Consider the following 20,151-nt stretch of genomic DNA (forward strand, 5'->3'; position numbering starts at 1 on the left):
TTATTCATGCAGCAATATATGCTCTATGGGAATTCCTATGCAGTAATACTGGAAAAGGAAGGCCAGAGAACATAATGCGATGCAATACCCCTGACTTTCATCAGAAGGACTATTCCTGTGATGATGGGATGATTATTTGGGCAGAGCTGAAAAAATTTGGAGTAACAGCTGTTAAAGAAGCAAAATTTCCTAATGGCTATTTTGGAAAATAACTGATTTTATTAAGAGGAAGACATTAATTTAAATGAAACTTCACAAGCAGGCTAAAGAGGGAAATTTCTAGTTTCTTCTGGTTCCATAAAAGCTCCATCCACTAAAACTGCTGCATCTGTCTATTAAAGCAATATATCATCAGAAGAAACTCATCATGGATCATCAAACCCTGTAGACTTGACACTGTTGCCTAGCTGCCGGTGAAAACTGTGGCTCTAGCTTTATACAAATTACAGTTTTTACAGGTATTACATAGATGGTCTCTCCTGGGGCATATATAAATGATTAAATTTAAGAGTGGTCCTGAGTCCATGTTTGGAGGGACATGAATCTTCTACAGTTAATTTGTCGCAACATGAACCAAAAATGTTACTGTTGGAAGGGAATCCATTGCAAATATACTTCACGTGCTCAGGATAAGTTTCCTGTTATCTAACTACAGTACTTTAATTCTCGATAAATCCTGTTATAATTAAGCTCCTTATAACAATACTCACTCCTCAGAATGTTGGGCCCCTGCGGATAGTGGTGTAACAGAGTGCAACATATCTTCCTGCTAAAAGACAGCAACAATTTATGATCAGATGAGAAGGAATTAATGATTTAAAAATCTCTGGTGGTACTTGAATAGCAGAAAAAGAAACGAATATGGAAGACTGATGCTTCAAATGGAATGCTAGCAGTTGTATTAGTTGCATAGTTTTGTATCCCCAGCCATGCACTATAGTTGGCCTCTACACATTCCCTGGCACATAGACAGTGAAATACTGAAGACTTTGTTGGAATTGCAAGCTATCACTTCAACAGGGTTTGTTTGCGGAAGGAGAGAAGGGAAGGTCCTTGTCCTGCTTGCAGGCTAGGGGACTCTGTAGTGAAGTGTGTGATCAGCAGTTAGTCTGGACTCTGGAAAGAATCAGCCTAAAGATGCCTTCAGGAGCAGCCTGCTTTGTGTCTTTCTGTTTTTGATTACTGTGTATTATTGTTCTGGAGTCCAAGAATAAAATAGAGTTTCTCTGTAACCTTCCAGCATGATTTTTATCTCACTTGTCTCTATATATGCCATGGACATAACATAGACCCACATATAAGAGTGTACAAATATAATTATTTGATTAAAAATTAGCTGCTGAAGGGCCTTGTCCTACAAATTCTCATATCAGAGTTCAGTGCTTCCAATGGAATTACTTCTGGTAGCAAGCTCATGCTCAGTAATAAGTGTTTGTAGGATCCGGCATAAAGATAAGTGCCTTCTTTATAAATGCAATAAGATGTTTTATTTTACTAATATGATCTAAAAAGATTCTTGTTTGCTTGTTGCTGGAGTTACTTTATGTTTTTCTCAGCCAGTATGAGTAGATAGGTGATTCTGGATATTATCTGTTTGTACTTCCCCCCCCAACACAAGCATATCTTTGAAAGAATTTACTGAAGTTACCTACTCTGTGCCAAGAACTTAGAAAGCATAGTCAAAACTTTGTTTCACATAATAAATAATCAGATCTGTTATTATGCAAAGTGGTTGGAAAATTTTGGTGGTGAAAGCTAATTGGTTTTTATCAATACACACTGTATCCACAATAATACTTAACTTTCTCTGACTCCTCTAGGTACTTATGGCCTCCATCAGAGAGTATTTGAGCACTTCCCAAAGTGTTTAAAAATAGAAGGACAAATAACAATCTCTCCCATCTTTCCAGCCTGGGCAAAGTAGCCTGATCAGTTTGCAGTTTTTGTGTGTGGGTGTGTTTTCTGTCTGTCATGTGTGAGTTTGACAAATTTATTGGGGGAAAGCTACATCAGAGATGGGTTTTGCATTAAATTATTAATGTGATTAGGTCATTGGTCATTCTTATCTGTTCTGGTACTGAGTTTTGTTGTCTTAGTGCAGTTCCTGTCGGTGTTTTGTCTCCTGCGCTCACAAGCCTCTCTGTATTCTGTAAAAAGAAAAGGAGGACTTGTGGCACCTTAGAGACTAACAAATTTATTTGAGCATTAACTTCCGTGAGCTACAGCTCACTTTAGCTCACGAAAGCTTATGCTCAAATAAATTTGTTAGTCTCTAAGGTGCCACAAGTCCTCCTTTTTTTTTTGCGGATATAGACTAACACGGCTGCTACTCTGAAATCTGTATTCTGTATAACTCTTATAAAGAAAAAGGCAGCACAAGTTAGCTAGTAAGATAAAATGCTCCTTTAAAGATGTGGTTCATGTTTATTGCATAATGACAAGAAAAAAGTACAGTAATTAATATTAACAATTGAAAGATTATAGCAAAAATCTCCTATTACCAGTTTCTCTAATCCACCTATAATTGTGTACCAAGCTACCACTGAAGCACTTAAACCTTAAAAAGCTTTAGTAAGAACCAGAAGGCAATTGTCTGCTCTAGCATCTCAGAGGAGTGGATGTGGACATAATCCAACTGCTGTCTCTTACTCTTTCCTTCCAATATTTCTTCCATCCCTTGGACAACTTGACAATCTTATAATTTTGACTTCCAAAACGTGATAATTTGGCTAGCTACTAAGGCTCATAAAATCCACTGTATAGTTTTTGTGGGAGCTCTTACAAGGAGACAGCTGAAATTGGAGTGTAAGGGCCTTCTCTTGTACCATTGAGGCCAATGGGAGTTTTGCTCCAATGGGAACAGAATCAGGCACAAATTAAGCAGGTGTGTATTTTTTCCGGCAAAAAGCATATTCTCTTTTTTGTTTTTAGTTATAGATTATATTAGATATACATGTATATCTATCAATACACAAATGCATGCATGAATATAATATACTGGGAGCAGCTCATCAATGGGTCTATGACAATTTACATCAGCAGATGATTTTCAATATTCTAAAATGGTGATAAGTAACAATAGTTTGGTTTTGTTTTTATGTAATTCCTCTGTAGTTTGTCTTAAAAAAAATTGAATGATGTAGATCTGATTCCCACTAGTTTGTATTACTTTTTACTGAATATCGGGAATGGTAAAGCTCTAGTAAGCTAATTAATTTTACTCAATTTTGACATACTGCTTAAATCAGCTTAGAAATGCCACAGCTGAATAAACCCATCTAAAAGTTTATGATTGCTTCCTTTTGAGGGACTTGGTCACATGCCAACAGCAACTGAAACAGCACACTGAAAAGAACCACTTAATTAAATAACTGTTATAAAAGCAGGCAATGGCAAAATGTGTAACATTCCTGATGATATTTTTAAAAATAATAAAACGAAGGGGTTTTTCACTTATATATTTTAAGGAGCATGGCTGTGATTCAATAGTTAAGGTTGTAAAACAGATTCTGTTCTCGCCCAAACTTGATCACACCTTTAATTTTCGCAAAAATATTGGTTCATCCTTAATATTTACATACTCTAGGTCCTAATTTTGCAAACAGTTAGGGATTGCCCATATGTGTAAACTTAATCGTGTGTTTATCTGTTTACAAGATTAGGGCCTTAGTCATGTTCCAATAGAAATTTGTTTTGACAGTGGGAGTGGGAAATGTCAGGTTAGTTAAGAAGGATGTTTTTAGATTGCTTGTTTTTAGAAAAAAATGAAAGGGCTCAATTCTCCTCTCACTTTCTTTGGTGTAAATCAAGAGTAACACCATTGAACATAATGGAATTACACTGGGACAAAAGTAATGTGAAAGGGGAATCAGGCCTCAAGTTTTTAACTTTTTGATGACTGGTCTAGGTCTGTGTGTGTGTGTGTGTGTGTGTGTGTGTCCCAGCACAACTCATGAAGAGATTGGTCAAAAGACTTCAAACATATTTTACACTTTTATTCTCAAAGTAAACCAGTGCCTATACCTAATTTTACTATTTTTTGGAGTTCCTTTTTCATTTGTTGCTTTCTTAATTTTCCACCAATATTTTAAATTCTAGTCAGTGTTTGTGTAGATCATTAATTCTGTGTTTATTCCTGCTGAATTTGCACGGCCCACAAGTGCAGTCTGTGGGCTTTATGAGCTCTATGTTGACTACTGTAGAGTTTAATGACTGTGGACAAAGATGCAGCCATTAGAAGTTACAGAGCTCCTAAATTCTGTATTCAGCACTATGGTGTTATTAATCTCCAATGCAGTGCAACAAAGCTTCTAAGCTTTGTAATATAACCACCAGTCTACTAAGTTTAAGTATGACCACTCCTGAGCCACATGTTAATATTTCATAGTATAATTATACATCCACCTTTGTACACAATTTTCTGACCTGTGCTCTGTATAGTTCAGCCACCCCCAATGAACTTCTTCTAACTTTCCTACATCCTCCTTAAGTCTGCCTCACTATCCTTAACCACATAGCCCCATCTACCATAAATCACCTCTATCCCACAGAAAAAATTTGCTTGTTACTGCGCCTACTACTTAGTGACTAGAGACCCTTCCACTCCTTGCTCTCCTATTATGGGCAGCAGCTCACATCTTACACTTGGCACACTGTCACTGCTGCCACTTATCATCCCACTACGAGATGAAAGCCTAATGTACCCCATTCGCACTCCCCATTATTGTTCAGGCAAGAAATTCAGTTCAATCACATCTAATTTTCTGACCTGGGACAAAATTCTGTTCTTGATTACACCTACTGAAATTGTAATATGTATTGGGTGATGGGGCTGCTTGATCTAACTGTCTTTTGCACCTCTAATTTCTTTGACTTTGAAAAATATAGAGAGACGTCCGCATTATTTGCACATGCTTTATTTTTATTACGTGGAACCCTCCACTCACACTCCATGCAGACATCTAAATTAGTCATATAGGAGTGGGAATAGCATTTGCATTATCCTCTAATTGTTTTCCTAAATCTTAGCACATAATCTTGTCAGTCAGCCTAAGTGACCTGTTTTAGGTTTTAATTTACCTCAGACCTCTCATTCATTTGAACTCCCTGGGAAGCTACATCCTGCCTAGCATCCTTTGAAATACCAGACAAACCTTTATCTCCTAGTTGCATTCCCCCCTTTGAATTATTTGAAGAGGTCAGTGGTTTCTCAGCTGACCAGACAAAAGGGCTATACATTTTTAGTGAAGATTAGTTTTCATAAGTTTGCATCAGGGTAATAATGTAATTAGTAGAGTTAGGAAATAGGATCATGGCCAAAGGGAACTGTGAAACTTCATACAGTGAATGATGGAGTTACTCCTTGTAGCCAATTGTTCTTGGTCATATAGGTTGTCATGCCTGTACATTTCACTTAACATAAAGCACAATATCAGCAAATAACAAAGCAATCTAAGTATGCACCAAAGAGATGTATAGTACTTTACAAGGCAAGCAAAGACAGGATGAAATACTGGTCCCATTAAAGTCTGTGGGAATTTTGCCATTGGCTTCAATGTGGCCAAGATTTCTTCCAGGATCTTGAAGAGTTTACAATCCAAACTGACTGGGGGAAATGCAACAGAGAAAGATAAATGGAACAGTGATTCTCAACCTGTGGCCCGTTGGCCGCTTGCGGCCCAGTCAGCACAGAGCTGCAGCCCATGTGACATCCTCAGGGCCATACAGGTAGTATTGGATGCGGCCCACAATGGTAAACCAGTTGAGAACCACAGAATAACATAATAGGTTGCTCAGGCACATCATGTTAGCTTACTGAGTTTTTGTTTTTGTTTTTTGTTCTTTTAAATTTATTAGAAGATCTAATGATTAACTAAGAACAGGAAGAACTGAAAATGCTGAGGTAAGGTTATTTAATTATCAAAGACAATTGAAAATTTTAAAAGACACCCATGGTACTTTCCTCTTGCTCTGTCTTGCTTGCTGCCACATAGTTATTTTTTCAGAAGTAATGGCAGACTTTCACAGGCTGAGGAGTTGCGTGTTGGTGTGTGTGTACGTACATCTGTTTCTGAATGAATGAGCTAGATTTATTGATCAGTGCTGTGGAAAGGCCAGTTTCCTTAGAATCAACTGGCAAATTTTACAAACATTTTAAGACCTGATTCTGATCTCAAATACACCAGTTTAATTCCACTGATGTCAGTTACTCTTGACTTATATTGATATATGAGAACTGAATCTAGCCCTAAAAATGTGGCATCACATTTCAGTGATCTACTCTATTAGCACACTTTCATTTTCTGAGTTCTTTAACACAAATCATATTTATTTCTTCCGATTTCTAAAATGTAACTAGAGATGACCACCTCGTGATCTGGGTGCTTAGTCTATAAACTAAATCACAATAATTCAGAAAAATGGTCCATAAACAATAGCTTTATAAAAAAGATAGGGCTGGTCGGGTGGGGGAAGATGTGCTTTTCACCATTCCTAGAAGGCATACTGGGCTCTGACAGACCAGGGGCCTAGCAGTGAGTTCTAAACCTGAGGGTCTCTCATAGAGGATTCCTATTGTCTCATTCTTGACTGTGGTGCTATGTCATGGGAAATTATAAATAAAGAAGAGAACCTTAATGAGGCTCTATTCCAGGTATTTGAAATAGGCCATGAATGGCTTCTCTCTCTCACTCACTCGTCGTATATCCTGGAATATACACTAGATGTATTGGCCACACAGCATTTCAACAGGGACATCCAAAATAGCCAACTCTGCTTTAGAGTGGAATTATGCCAAAGGTGGATTTTAAATGGAAAAACTTCACATTTCAGCATCAAATTATACACTCTCCTTGTTACGCAGTGACAAGGAGATGACCTAGTACTCCAGAGCTAATTGGTTTTATTGAACAGTGTATGAACATTACTAAAAGACAGCTTGCTAATGCTACTACTTGTGGTTCTGTGAAGTTCCTGGGACAGATGATTAATATTCTTTGTATTGTAGTAGCACTTAGCAGCTTTGTTGTGCTAGGTACTGTACAAACGCATAATAAGATGGTGCCTGACCCAAAGAATTTACAATCTAAGTAAATACGGAGACAACAGGTGACTACAACCATATGACAAGGAGAGCACAAGATAACAGTGAGACTATGATGATCAGTGTTTAACACTATGCAGGAGGTCAGACTAGATGATCACGATGGTCCCTTCTGACCTTAAAGTCTATGAGTGGGATAAGCAACAGTCACAGGATACTAGTTGCCTTACCATTGTCAAGTGTATTTTAGGAGTCATGGCAGAGGTGAGTTTTAAGGAAGGATTTGAAAGAAGAAAATTAGGTGGCTTTGCCAAATGTTCCATGCAGCCATAATGGCTGGCCTCAGACACAGAACAAAGGTGTTTGTTAGAAAATATGGCAATGAACGCTGGCACTGTTGGCAGACTGGATGGAGGAATCAACACTTCAGTAGCATAGGAGAGATGATAGAAAAGATGGAAATAGTCCATGAAGGGCCTTTAAAGTGAAGACCAGTAGTTTGTTTGATGCTGCAGACAAGGGGGAACCAATGGAGAAGTGATGTGGTTTAAGTGAGGAGCTAGAAAAACAACCATTGTAGCCGCAAGGATATAAATGGGGCAGGAAGAGATTTCTCAAGGTCAGAGAGGAGGAGGTTGTGGTAGCCAAGACAAAAGATTATGAGGGCCTGGCAAGGGTTTTAGCTGTGTGGATGGAGAGGAAAGATGAGATCTATCTTAGAGGAGATGTGCAGGAAGAAGGAGCAAGATTATGGACTAAATTCTATGGAGCTACACCAAATTATGCCATTTGATGACATGGCCCCTCTCTTCACAAACTCTGCTCTTAGTGTTACTGTGAAGCAGGGGTCTTTGGCAGGCAATATATTAGACAAGATCATTTATTGAAGAGATTGTACATTTATATCCATTCCCATAATTTTCATTTACATGTTTAAGATTTTTTATGGTAACATTCCTTGGTTGACATGTTTCCACTGTAAATGCAAACTAAAAAATTTAAGTTGAGGGTAAACAAATATTGTTTGTTAATAAACACAGGGATGCTGCAAAGATCAACCTGTGTCCCATGTCCAGAGGTTGTAGTATTTATGCTAGGTGTACAGTGTTGTCAGCTACCGTATATATTTATTTAAGTGCTATGAGCACAATTAAAAACAAATATTTACTAGGCAATGAAATAGCTCGTGTTAAATTGTAAGGTCTTCAGGAGAGAACTAATTTAATAAGTACAGGCCATTTCAAGTGCATTGTCAGTTTAAACAATAAAATTGACTCAATGTATTTTTCTGTTTATTATGGGAACTAAGATGATGCAAAAAGCAAATGCTTCTCCTTTGTACAAATTGCTCTTGAACATAATCATTAAGCAGTAGGCGTGTCTGTTTATAGAAATAGTTGTTCTGTTTAGCTTGATCTCTATGTCACAGATTCCTGGTAATACAGAAAATGATTCATAAATACCCTTTTCTGCTAAATTAAGGTGAAGAATTTACAGACTGCATCTATTTTTAATTCCTCAAAATTAGGAAGGATACAGGTCTAAGTTTTAAATACCCTTTGCACCAGGGCCCTGCCTGAATAAAGAGATTCTCTGTTAACATAATTTATTGTAATTTTGATATGAACCTTTCCAGGGTGCTTTTATGTCTTTTTAGGTCCCAGTCCTGCAATTGAAACAATGGGACTTTCCATGACCATAGGGATCTATGTTGGTGAATCTGGTTGCAAACCTTTAATATCAAATGCTGTGTTATAACATTAGCATTCATGCTGCAGTATACTTAAGGTTATATTATTTTTTCCAGTGAAGTCTGTCAGCTAAGATGATTATTTATTTGTATTAAGGTAGCATCTAGGAACCTCAAACAAGGATCAGCGCCCCATAGTACTAGCTACGCACTGTAGATATATGTAACAGAGAGACAGTCCCTGTCCCAGAGGCCTCAAAATCTAAATGACAGACCAGATGCAATAAGTGGGTGAAACAAACAAGAAAGATTTAGAGTGAAATCCTGTCCTCAATGACGTCAATGGCAAAATGCTGACTGATTTCAGTAGGGCCAGGATTTCACCGGTATTATGCAAGATCTAGGGGAACATCATTGGTAGTCAAAACTGAAATGAACTAATCTGCCAATTTTTAAATTACAAGATTATGAAAGAAAGATATTTTGTAATTTCAGATTTTTTTGCACTCCTCTAATGGGAAAAAAGCCAAGAAATTTGGGGGAAAACATCTAAATGAAGTTTAGAAAAGTAGTTTTCATGGAGAATCAGAGAGAATATTGTGGGACAATAGCAGTTAAATTGTTGAGGGCAAATGGCATTTGGTTCAACTCCCTTTTTGTGTGTGAAAGCTTTCCACTTATGTTTTACTGTAAAATTGTTGCTGATGACTTTTCAGCAAAAGAAATGCCAAATTGTAAAGCCAGAAAAATTACTAAAATTTTGGCTCAACTGTTGACAACTTGAGAAACTGCACCATCTTTTAGATACTTATAGGAAATGGAAATTTGTGCCCCACTCCTACAATCAGATCCACAAACAGCGAGTCTGGATCCATGCAGAGACCATCTGAAATCGAAGAGGTTTGATATGGATGCAGGGCTCTGTGCTCATAAAGTCAGTTACCAGACTGTGGCCTAAATGAGTGTGGCGTAGAAAGTGCTGGGTCCTCTCATCTCCCATTGACTTCTATTGCAACTGAAAATGCTCAGCACCTTGTAAAATCTTCTCCTAAAAAGGAAAGATAGAAGGTTAATTATACTCCAAGTGAATATTTAGTTGCTTTATTTAATGCATAGAAGAAATAAGCCAGCATACTATATCTGTAGCCCAAATATCTATACTGCTGCAACTATCTGTGTCTGTCTTTGCAACCTATCTTAAGGTTATTTTTTTCTCATTGTACTGATTTATACAATGCAGTGATTATATGTCTCAAACAATGGAGCAGAAATAAGACAAATGCATTTTGTGTATTCATACGATCTTTTTCTTCACAAAAAACTACTATGCAAAGGGTTTTATTGTATTAATGTGTAGGCAAAGCTACTTGCTTCATGGCTCTTTTGAAAGTGCCTATAAACATATTACACAGAAAAACACATGTTAAAAGAACATTATTAAGTCTGTAAAATCAATCACTGAAAAGTTAAGAAATTCCAGAATTAAGGTTGCTTCTGCAGATGGAATCTTCAGGGACTTTAGCTGTAAATCTGCAGCAAGTTTCTACTGGCTACATGTGAACTGACTTTTTCAAAGGCTTATGACTTGGCTAAAGTTTGGCTGACTTTTGCCATGGAGAGCAAAAGGCACATACCTGGCACAACAGTGACTCCATGCCAATTTCAAGTACTTGCTCCAGAGCATGGGGGGCGCTAGAGCTTCTGAAGGAAATAGTTTCCAGAATTTTTTAACTTGGGCATAATGATGGATCTTTTGTTAAACTCATTCTTAGAAACAGCTGAGCCAGTTTTGCTGAAATTTCCCCCCAAAAAATTCAACCTGAGGCAGCCACGTGACATGGAAAACTTCAGCTCAAAGGCTTAAAGTTTGGCAAAGTTAGAAGCAATTGAAAACAGAGTCTTATAATAGGAAGTATCGTACAAGTCCCCAAGGTGATGCTACTAAACCCATCTATCATCTAACCAAAAGAGGCTTTTCACTCTAAGGGGTAAATAACTTGTTGCTGCAAAATTTGTGTATCTATATATGTAAGTCTAGGCACAGTCAGTGAGTTTGTTGTGGGAAAACAGCCCCTTTAAGCATGGGGGTCAGTGGGAACTGTAGTCTCCAGAATAGGCACAGGATGATGGCAGTGAGCTGACTGAGTCATGTGTCTGCCTGATGGAAACTCTATAAAGGAATACTGTTGACTCGGTCTTGTGAAGTTGAGTGTTCAGGTAAGACCCTGAAGGAAGCCCCTCCATGGGGACCAGGTAGGACACCCCGGGAGGGTGTGTCCTCTCCTTTCCTAGTCTGGAAAAAGATGGAAATACCTCTGCTGGCTAGAATCAAGTATTCTGAGTTTCTTTGCTCTTTCTTTGAATCCTTTTGTAGTAAACCAGATCTGAGCAAAGAGCCTTGGCCTGAACTACAGTTTGGGCTTTATTTTACCTTCCTTGGGTGGTGTATGTGCCCACCAGCTTACAAAATAATGTATCGATGTGTGCCTCCTAAATGTTCAGAATGTTTAGGCAAGATACAAACCAACAAAAGCTTGGAAGTTCCATTAAATGCTGCCATTCTAGGCTTAAGACCTGCTCCTGAGTTAATGGCTCGAGTTAAGGAATCAGCATTATCTTTGAATTTTCTAGCTTTTGTCATTTGTTCCACAGCTTGACACTTTAAAAATACTTTGTTTTTTCTGGAATTTTAAAAATACAAAGGGGAAACAGTGTCACAGTAGAATGACAGGTTTCAGAGTAGCAACCGTATTAGTCTGTATTCGCAAAAAGGAAAGGAGGACTTGTGGCACCTTAGAGACTAACCAATTTATTTGAGCATGAGCTTTCGTGAGCTACAGCTCACTTCATCGGTTGCTTTCCGAGTAGAATGAATAACTCCATTGTAAATCAAGGCTTTGCACTGCTACTGATCGACAAAGCCTTAAAGGGATACGCCTGTACTATCTCACTACCACAACTCATCGCAATATCTATAATCAGCTAGTTTGTTATGCTGAAGCTCACTTAGTCAGAGACCTGAGGGAACTGTTGGTAGGGCTTTTTCAACAATGAAGTCTATGGCTTTGTCACAGAACCAGCGAAGGAAGGGATAAAAAACAGGCCACACGTTGAAAGACAGATAGCAATGATGGGTAAACCAGAGGGTAGGATGGAGAATTGATTGATTGACTGACTGACTCACTGATTTTCTGCAATTGAACTGCAGCAACTAGATACTATAGTGATAGCTACTTTGGAGATACCAGTAGACATTTGGTCCCAGATCTCCTCACTCCCAAACCTGTTCTGTAGTTAAATGATCACCCTTTCTCTCCATAAACACAAAATATATTTTCTCTAGGTACTATTATATAAAATATATATTCAACTATGAAAAATCTGGAACATGTACAAACCATTTCAAATTCTATGCTATAACTTATGTGACAAAGCTCCATCCTCGCCTCCGTGGGTCCCACGTTTCCTGGCAGATTTCACTAGCCTCAGAGGCTCGCTGTGACCCTCCACGTAACCCTTCTCTCTCTAGAGACAAGGGTCACAGTCTACTGAGCCATTTTCATCATAAGCCAGTAAGGGAGGTGAGGAGAAGTTATCCTTCCTTGCACAGTCTCTATTGTCTCCCAGTCTCAGTGATTAATCAGGGGGCAAAGTGGGAGGGAACCTGGGCCCACCCCCTACTCCGGGCTCCAGCCCAGGGACCCTAATAGTATCAGCTGTGGTAGCTGACCTTTTAGAAACATGACATGTACAATTCCCTGGGCTACTTCCCCCACAGCAGCCCTCACTTCCTCAAGCTCCTCTTCACCCTGACCTCAGGGCCTCCTTCCTTGTGCCTGATATGGTGTGTACTACTCAGTCTCTCCAACAGCGCAACTTCCTCCCACAGCTCCTGACATGCACACCCACCTCACTAACTGAGAGGCTTTTAACTAGTTTCAGCCAGCCCCTGATTGGCTTCAGGTGTCCCAATCAACCTAGCATTCTCCCTGCCTTCTGGAAAGTTCGTAATTGGCCCTAGGTGTCTTAATTGACCTGGAGCAGCTGCCATTTCACTTATCCTGGTCCCAGGGATTTGTTTAGCCTGGAGCTAATATTCTATCTCCCACTACTTTTCTGTAGCCATCTGGCCTTGCCCCGTCACACTTAATATGTTCTAGATATACTCTAGAAATAAATATCTATATGGGTTACAATTTTAATATGGTAAAACTGAAGTATGTGAATTTTGGTGATTGATACATTTGTACAAATACAATTTATGAACTATACAGTATAACAGTACATATCTTTGTTTTGTACTGAATACTATCTCTTTGATCTTAGCGAAATCCTTGGAGGGGGTAGCATTTTTGTGATCTTTTCAGTATAGAATCGTAGAACTGTAGGACTGGCAGGGACCCCGAGAGGTCATCCAGTCCAGTCCCCTGCACTCGTGGTAGGGGATCTAGATCATGCCTGACAGATGTTTGTCTAACCTGCTTTTAAAAATCTCCAGTCATGGAGATTCCACAACCTCCTAGGCAATTTATTCCAGTGCTTAACCACCCTGACAGTTAAGAAGTTTTTCCTAATGTCCAACCTAAACGGTCTTGCTGAAATTTAAGTCCATTGCTTCTTGTCCTGTCTTCAGAGGATAAGGAGAATCATTTTTCTCTCTCCTCCGTGTAACAATCTTTTATGTACTTGAAAACTGTTATCATGTCGCCCCTCAGTCTTCTCTTCTCCAGACTAAACAAATCCAGTTTTTTCAATCTTCCCTCATAGGTCATGTTTTCTAGACCTTTAATCATTTTTGTTGTTCTTCTCTGGACTTTCTCCGGTTTGTCCACATCTTTCCTGAAACGTGGCACCCAGAACTGGAAACAATATTCCAGTTGCGGCCTAATCAACACGGAGTAGAGCAGAAGAATTACATCTCATGTCTTGCTTACAACACAATATATCCCAGAATGATGTTTGCTTTTTTTGCAATAGTGTTACACTGTTCACTCATATTTAGCTTGTGATCCACTATTGACCCCCAGATCCCTTTCCGCAGTACTCCTTCCTAGGCAGTCATTTCCCATTTTGTATGTGTGCAACTGATTGTTCCTTCCTAAGTGGAGTACTTTGCATTTGTCCATATTGAATTTCATCCTATTTACTTCAGACCATTTCTCCAGTTTGTCCAGATCATTTTGAATTTTAATTCTATCCTCCATAGCACCTCCAACCCCTCCCAGCTTGGTATTGTCCGCACACTTTATAATTGTACTCTTTCTGCCATTTTCTAAATCGCTGATGAAGATATTGAACCGAATCAGACCCAGAACTGATCCCTGTGGGACCCCACTCGTAATGCCCTTCCAGCATGACTGTGAACCACTGATAACTACTCTCTGGGAATGGTTTTCCACTCATTTATGCACCCACCTTATAGTAGCTCCATGTAGGTTGTATTTCTCTAGTTTGTTTATGACCAGGTCATCTGAGATAGTATCAAAAGCCTCACTCAAGTCAAGATATACCAAATCTACCAAACCTTCATACCTATCCATAAGGCTTGTTATCCTGTTGAAGAAAGCTATTAAGTTGGTTTGATGTGATTTGTTCATGACAAATCCATGCTGACTGTTACTTATCACCTTATTATTTTCTAAGAGTTTGCAAATTGATTGCTTAATTATTTACTCCATTATCTTTCCGGGTTCTGAAGTTAAACTGATTGGTCTGTAATTCCCTACATTGTCCTTATTTTCCTTTTTATAGACGGGCACTATATTTGCCCATTTCCAGTCCTATGGAATCTCTCCCATCTTCCATAACTTTTCGAAGATAATCGCTAATGGCTCAGATACCTCCTCAGTCAGCTCCTGGAGTATTCTAGGATGTATTCCATCAGGCACTGGTGCCTTGAAGACATCTAACTTGTCTAAGTAATTTTTAATTTGTTCTTTCCCTATTTTAGCCGCTGATCAGACCTCATTTTCACTAGCATTCACTATGTTAGATGTCCAATTGCTATTCACCTTTTTGGTGAAAACTAGAACAAAAAGTCATTTACCACTTCTGCCATTTCCACATTTTCTGTTATTGTTCCCCCTCATTAAATAATGGGCCCGCTCTGTCCTTGGTCTTCCTCTTGTTTCCAGTGTAATTATAGAATATTTTCTTGTTACCCTTTATGTCTCTAGTTGAATCTCATTTTTTGCCTTGGCCTTTCAAATTTTATTCCTACGTACTTATGTTAATTGTGTATATTCATCCTGTGAAATTTGACCTAGTTTCCACTTTTTGTAGAGCTCCTTTTTGAGTTTCAGACCATTGAAGATCTCCTTGCTAAGACAGGGTGGTCTCTTGCCATACTGTCCATCTTTCCTACACAGTGGGATAGTTTGCTCTTGTGCCCTTAATAATGTCTCTTTGAAAAACTGCTAACTCTCTTGAACTGTTTTCCCCCTTAGACTTGCTTCCCATGAGATTTTACCTACAAACTCCTTTAGATTGCTAATATGATTTCTGATAGGAAGGAAGCTTCAGAGGGGTAGCTGTGTTTGTCTGGATCTGTAAAAGCGGCAAAGAGTCCTGTGGCACCTTATAGACTAACAGACGAATTGGAGCATGAGCTTTCGTGGGTGAATACCCACTTTGTCGGATGCATGTAGGCTACATGCATCCGACGAAGTGGGTATCCACCCACGAAAGCTCATGCTCCAATACGTCTGATAGGAAGGAAAACATTTGTGAATATACCATAGGTTAATCCTGTGTCATCCTTGTTGTTTAAAGTATCAGGAAGGCTATGTGTGTGTTTTGCTTTGATTTTGTAGAGAAGGTACCAGTCTGAATGAATAATGTATTGACAATAATACAATAGTTGCAATGTAAAGAATTAGCTATTGAACTGTCAACAGCACTAGTGGCCGTAAAAGATGACGTCCTCACAGCAATGGGTATAGGGGTCATATCTTAATGCTGATGCTACTCAGCATCTCTGCAGCTTTCAAACACAATAATGCAGAAGCTGCTGCTGACCCACAAATATTATATAGGTGAAGTAGATGGATTACATTGCAATTTCCCTAATCAATCTCTTGAACAGGACCCAGAGAGCAGTGATAGGTAACTTCTCTTGTTTACTGGAATGATTGACAAACATCAATGTTAGTATTATTTTATCATTGAAATTTTAGATGAAAATGAAATTGTCAAAATGGAATAAATGACCTCCAAAACATCACTTGTTGAAAGCTGATATTTTTTCTTTGCAATTTTTTTCACTCATTTCTATTGATAACGGGAAGATTTTGAAAAGAAGTGTTATCTAACAAACCAAGAGATCATTAGAGAAACATGTGCAAGCATTATGCCTCTAGATCTGTTCTTAATTTTGCTCAAGAAGGCACTCAGAAACAAAGAACACCAGTTTAAATATTAACATCAAGAAAATGAAACATTCATGTGCTGCAGCCAGATATTGTTGCTGTAGCTGCATGTAACAGTGCCTTCCTGAATAAGGTTGGAAAAGCATTGACAATGTATTATTGTCAATAAAGCCTGCATTTAGAGACACAAATACGAACTAATCAGACTAAATAAATCAGCAGATCCAGGTTTTATCTTCACAGATAACCCTCATTAATCCAGTGAGCTTTCTCTGAAGACAAAAGAAGAAATGAATCGCTTCATTTGTGTTGCTTGAATGGAATGCTAATGATGGGAGGTGAAAATACATTAATTATTCATGCCTGTCAGGACTGAGAAGGCAGATCCTGGCTTTTCCTGTTGCCATTGCAACAAGTGGCCGCTGGCCTAGTCAGAACAAGGCCATAAAACATTTCAACTGAAACAGACTAGAGATCCCAAGTATGCCTTCTGGAGAAAGGAAACCCATGTTCCTGAACTGTACAGAACACATTCAGATGGATTTAAAAGCTAAACCTTATGCAAAATGGACCCAGGAAATGAAGCCTTTTGTGTCTCAAATTTACTTTACCATAAACAACTCTTCTTTGGAGAAAGAATGTTGCTTTGGTAAGTTTGTACAAGTTGAGCTTTTCCAAATTAGTTGGAAACTGTTTTATATTTCATGGCAAATGTAACGTGCAATGTTTTTCTGTGTCTTGCAAAGGAATATTGAATAGCTTGCCTTTTTTAAATTTCAAAATAGATTTTAAAAAGCATACAAATGATAATAGTGATGACACAATTCTGCACATTGTTTTAACCCTAGAAAAGATGTAACAGCAATTGCCTTTAAAAGTTAAAATCAAAACTTCTAAAAATTGGTCTGCATTATTAAATAAATATTCCCTGACAATCAAATCCTAATAAGATTTAAACAAAGAAATAAATCTTTGATCCAATATCTGGTTTCTTGCAAGCAAAAGAAAGACTAATGCAACATAGTATCAAACTAGAGAGGCCAAAAGGAATCTGAATAGTACTCTGCAGAAGGTATTTTGGTTCTCTGCTTTAAGTTGCATATTTATGTACACTTTGTATTGTTGCTGCTTTGTGCAGTAAAACACATTTTTGATTGATCTGGGCATAGAAATAGAGAACAGTGTAACATTCTTATAGGTTACATAAACTATACTGATGTAGCATAAATTAGTTGAAAGCAAAGTTAGTAATGAATCTTATTTTTCTAAATAAAGAAATGACAGATGCTGTGCATGTAAAACACATAACAGTGGGGAAGCAGTGTTTGGTGTCTGTTTCCATTAGCGTAAGGAAGAAAAGCATCTGAAAGTTTTTATTTGTTAGTCAACACCACTACAACTGTAAAATTTTCCATAGTCTTGATTGAGCAATGAAAAAAATCTTAGTATTTACACGATTCCAATAGAATTCACAAGTCAACTGACTAAGTAGAATTTTTCATCATAAAAAGAATTGGAAATAAATAATCAGTGTCTAAGATATGAGGCCAAAATGTTGTTAACTGTCTTGTGAAAATATTGATTGTTTTGGTGTATATTCTGCTTTTGATGTACATTGCGATAACTGTCAAAGTGAAGAAAACAATCTTTTTATTTCATGTCCAGAAGAATCATATTTATAAGAGTTGAAAAGAGCATGTATTAAGGCAATGTACTAAGGCAAATTGCTAGGTAAATTTTATGCAAAAAGTGGGGAAAATAAGGATATGTAGACAGGGCTACACAAATATGGGGTGTGACCTTGCAACTCTTACTCACAGGAGTATGCAAATAAGTAGACACTATTGTCTTCAACAGAGTTACTCACATCAGTAAGGATTGTAGCAGAGGGCCCATGTTTTACCAGGAAATAACTGACTGTCTTATGTGGCTGTTGTGCAATGTAATTTGAGCGGCATGGTTTTTTAGTGATGTGTTTAAATGCCTTAAAGTATTATGATTAAATTAGAGTTTACAGAATGTCTTTTTTTGTTTTTAAAAGTACAAAAAATAAAAATGGAACCATATATTAGATGTGTCAGTAACAAAATACAAGAAGCACATGATTTATTGGAGAGATGTACTACCAGTGGAACAGCACTACTCACCTCAATTTATTTTATTTGTAAAAGAGATTAATTTTCAGTACATGAAGCATGCAAACTTTACCTTGCTTTACACTGGTGAGGGTGCATCATTTAGCATAGAGAACACAATGACACCATCTCAAGCTACTTTAAGCACTGGACTATAACACAAGTAGAATTGGTGTCTCTCCCTCGTGAAATGTAATGACTCCATGCCTGCCAAGACTTCATAGTTATTAGTGGAAATAGAACTCTGGAACCTGTGTTTCTGGCACCGAAGTTCCTATCGCTTGGGCTAAAGGAAAGGGTCTATTAGCTGTATTAGTACTAGGGCTTACATCAAATTGTGAACTGGAGCTGTTGGCCTGCCTTAGTGATGATGTGGAACCATGTTGACCCGTGGGGAGCTCAGGGAAAAGTGGTGCCTTTGGGGGCGCAGCCGCTCACTGATCTCTCCCGGGTCCCAGAGGTGTGGTAACACTGCACCTTCCCTCTGAAACAAACTTGCTTCTTTGTCCATGAAACAATACAGAGAGGAGGCCTACAGCCTTCCCTTTGGGGGTGAATAAGCCCCCCAGGGGTGCATGGTGACTAAGGGTATAGTTGCACTACAGCGGCACACCTGCAGCTTTGCTGCTGTAGCGTAGACTCTTGCTATAGCGATGGAAGAGGTTTTTCTCTCACTGTAGTAGATCTGCTCACTCCAGAAGTGGTAGCTAGGTCAATGGAAGAATTCTTCTGTCAGCCTAGCAGTGTCTAGATGAGAGCTGAGGCTGGCTTAGCTACGTCTCATGGGGTGTGAATTTTTCATACCCCACTGAGCAATATAGCTAAGTCAACGTAAGTTTTAGGTGTAGACTGGTGCTAAGATTGTTCTGTCTCTCAGACCTGGATGCGCAAAGAAATGCAAGTTTCCATATGCACTTGTAACCTATCGCATGGTGTATTGGTGCTTATATACACTGCAGGTAGGTAACTTGAGCAGATGTGATCACATACACTCGAGGAGGTGTGCCATTCCATCCAGCAGAGGGCAGGGAACACATACACCCTCTGTGCATTAACCAGTAAACATTACAGTGGGAGATTGTGAAAATTCATCATTGAGAAACTCTGTATGATGATAACAATAAGAACAAACAGTCCTTAGACGCTCTTGGTACCCTCAACCTATATGGTAGCTGTGATAATAGAGCTGTTGCTGTTGAAATGTAAACATGCCAATAGCTGCAGTGATAAAACATTCACGTTGTGGAAACATTCTCCTGTGTACTTTGGAAGGACAAGAACAAAATGGAAGAGCAATACTATGAATATCATAAAATCATAGTTCTGGATGATAATGTATCATTTGCAGATGATATGAAACACCTGTTGCCTTTTGTAATGGTGTTTGCATTAGATAGAAAACAACAGCTTGACTAATTCTCTAATTTTTGATCTGTTACATGAAAATAATTCTCTTGTTTGCTAAGTGCTGAGTTTTGTTATATTATTTTTACCCACTCATGCAGATTTGTTGCATCCTTGTCTTCTAGTGTTCCTCATTTCTCTTTGCTTCTGTTTGTTTAAAATTTTTAAAATAAAACAAATCAATAGTTTTAAATTTTTGCAATAACTCAGTAAGGATAATAATGTGACTAAAGAAGTTTATCAGGGGAATTTGATATCAAATATTTCCTCAATTGCTATAGGGTTCAATCCTGCTGTAGTTCAATCCTGCAGCTCTCCCACTATAGGTCACCAGAATTATGTGTAGAATCCACAGCTCTGAACCTGTGGGGTTCATCCTATTTTTAGTTGAAACAGAGAGATTTCATTCAGATCTTTGTTTACTGGTCTCCTTCTGGTGATAGACAGTATCAAGTATCCATGCTGATTTTATTAGCCATTTCAGTAGTCTTTGATATGACTGAACATGAGGTT

At 38.3% G+C, this 20,151-nt stretch overlaps 1 protein-coding gene across 3 annotated transcripts in view; it reads left to right on the top strand.

The window, feature by feature from the left end:
* C7H10orf90 (chromosome 7 C10orf90 homolog) overlaps positions 1-20,151 on the top strand; it is a 176,383-nt gene that overhangs the window by 46,570 nt on the left and 109,662 nt on the right. Inside the window, exon 1 of one of the 3 annotated variants that reach the window (XR_007357474.2) lies at positions 16,487-16,748. The exons of 1 other annotated variant lie outside the window; for it this stretch is intronic. Coding sequence is in view for 1 of the 2 variants with exons in the window: in XM_048856242.2 (XP_048712199.2) it covers positions 16,583-16,748 (166 nt within the window). In the remaining variant the exon portion in view is untranslated. Of the gene's footprint in view, positions 1-16,486; positions 16,749-20,151 lie in introns of those variants that run through there. One more of the 3 variants, XM_048856242.2, reaches the window with a different exon arrangement.

The sequence above is a fragment of the Caretta caretta genome, chromosome 7 (genome assembly GCF_965140235.1).
Source record: "Caretta caretta isolate rCarCar2 chromosome 7, rCarCar1.hap1, whole genome shotgun sequence".
In the NCBI taxonomy this organism is placed as follows: Eukaryota; Metazoa; Chordata; order Testudines; family Cheloniidae; genus Caretta; species Caretta caretta.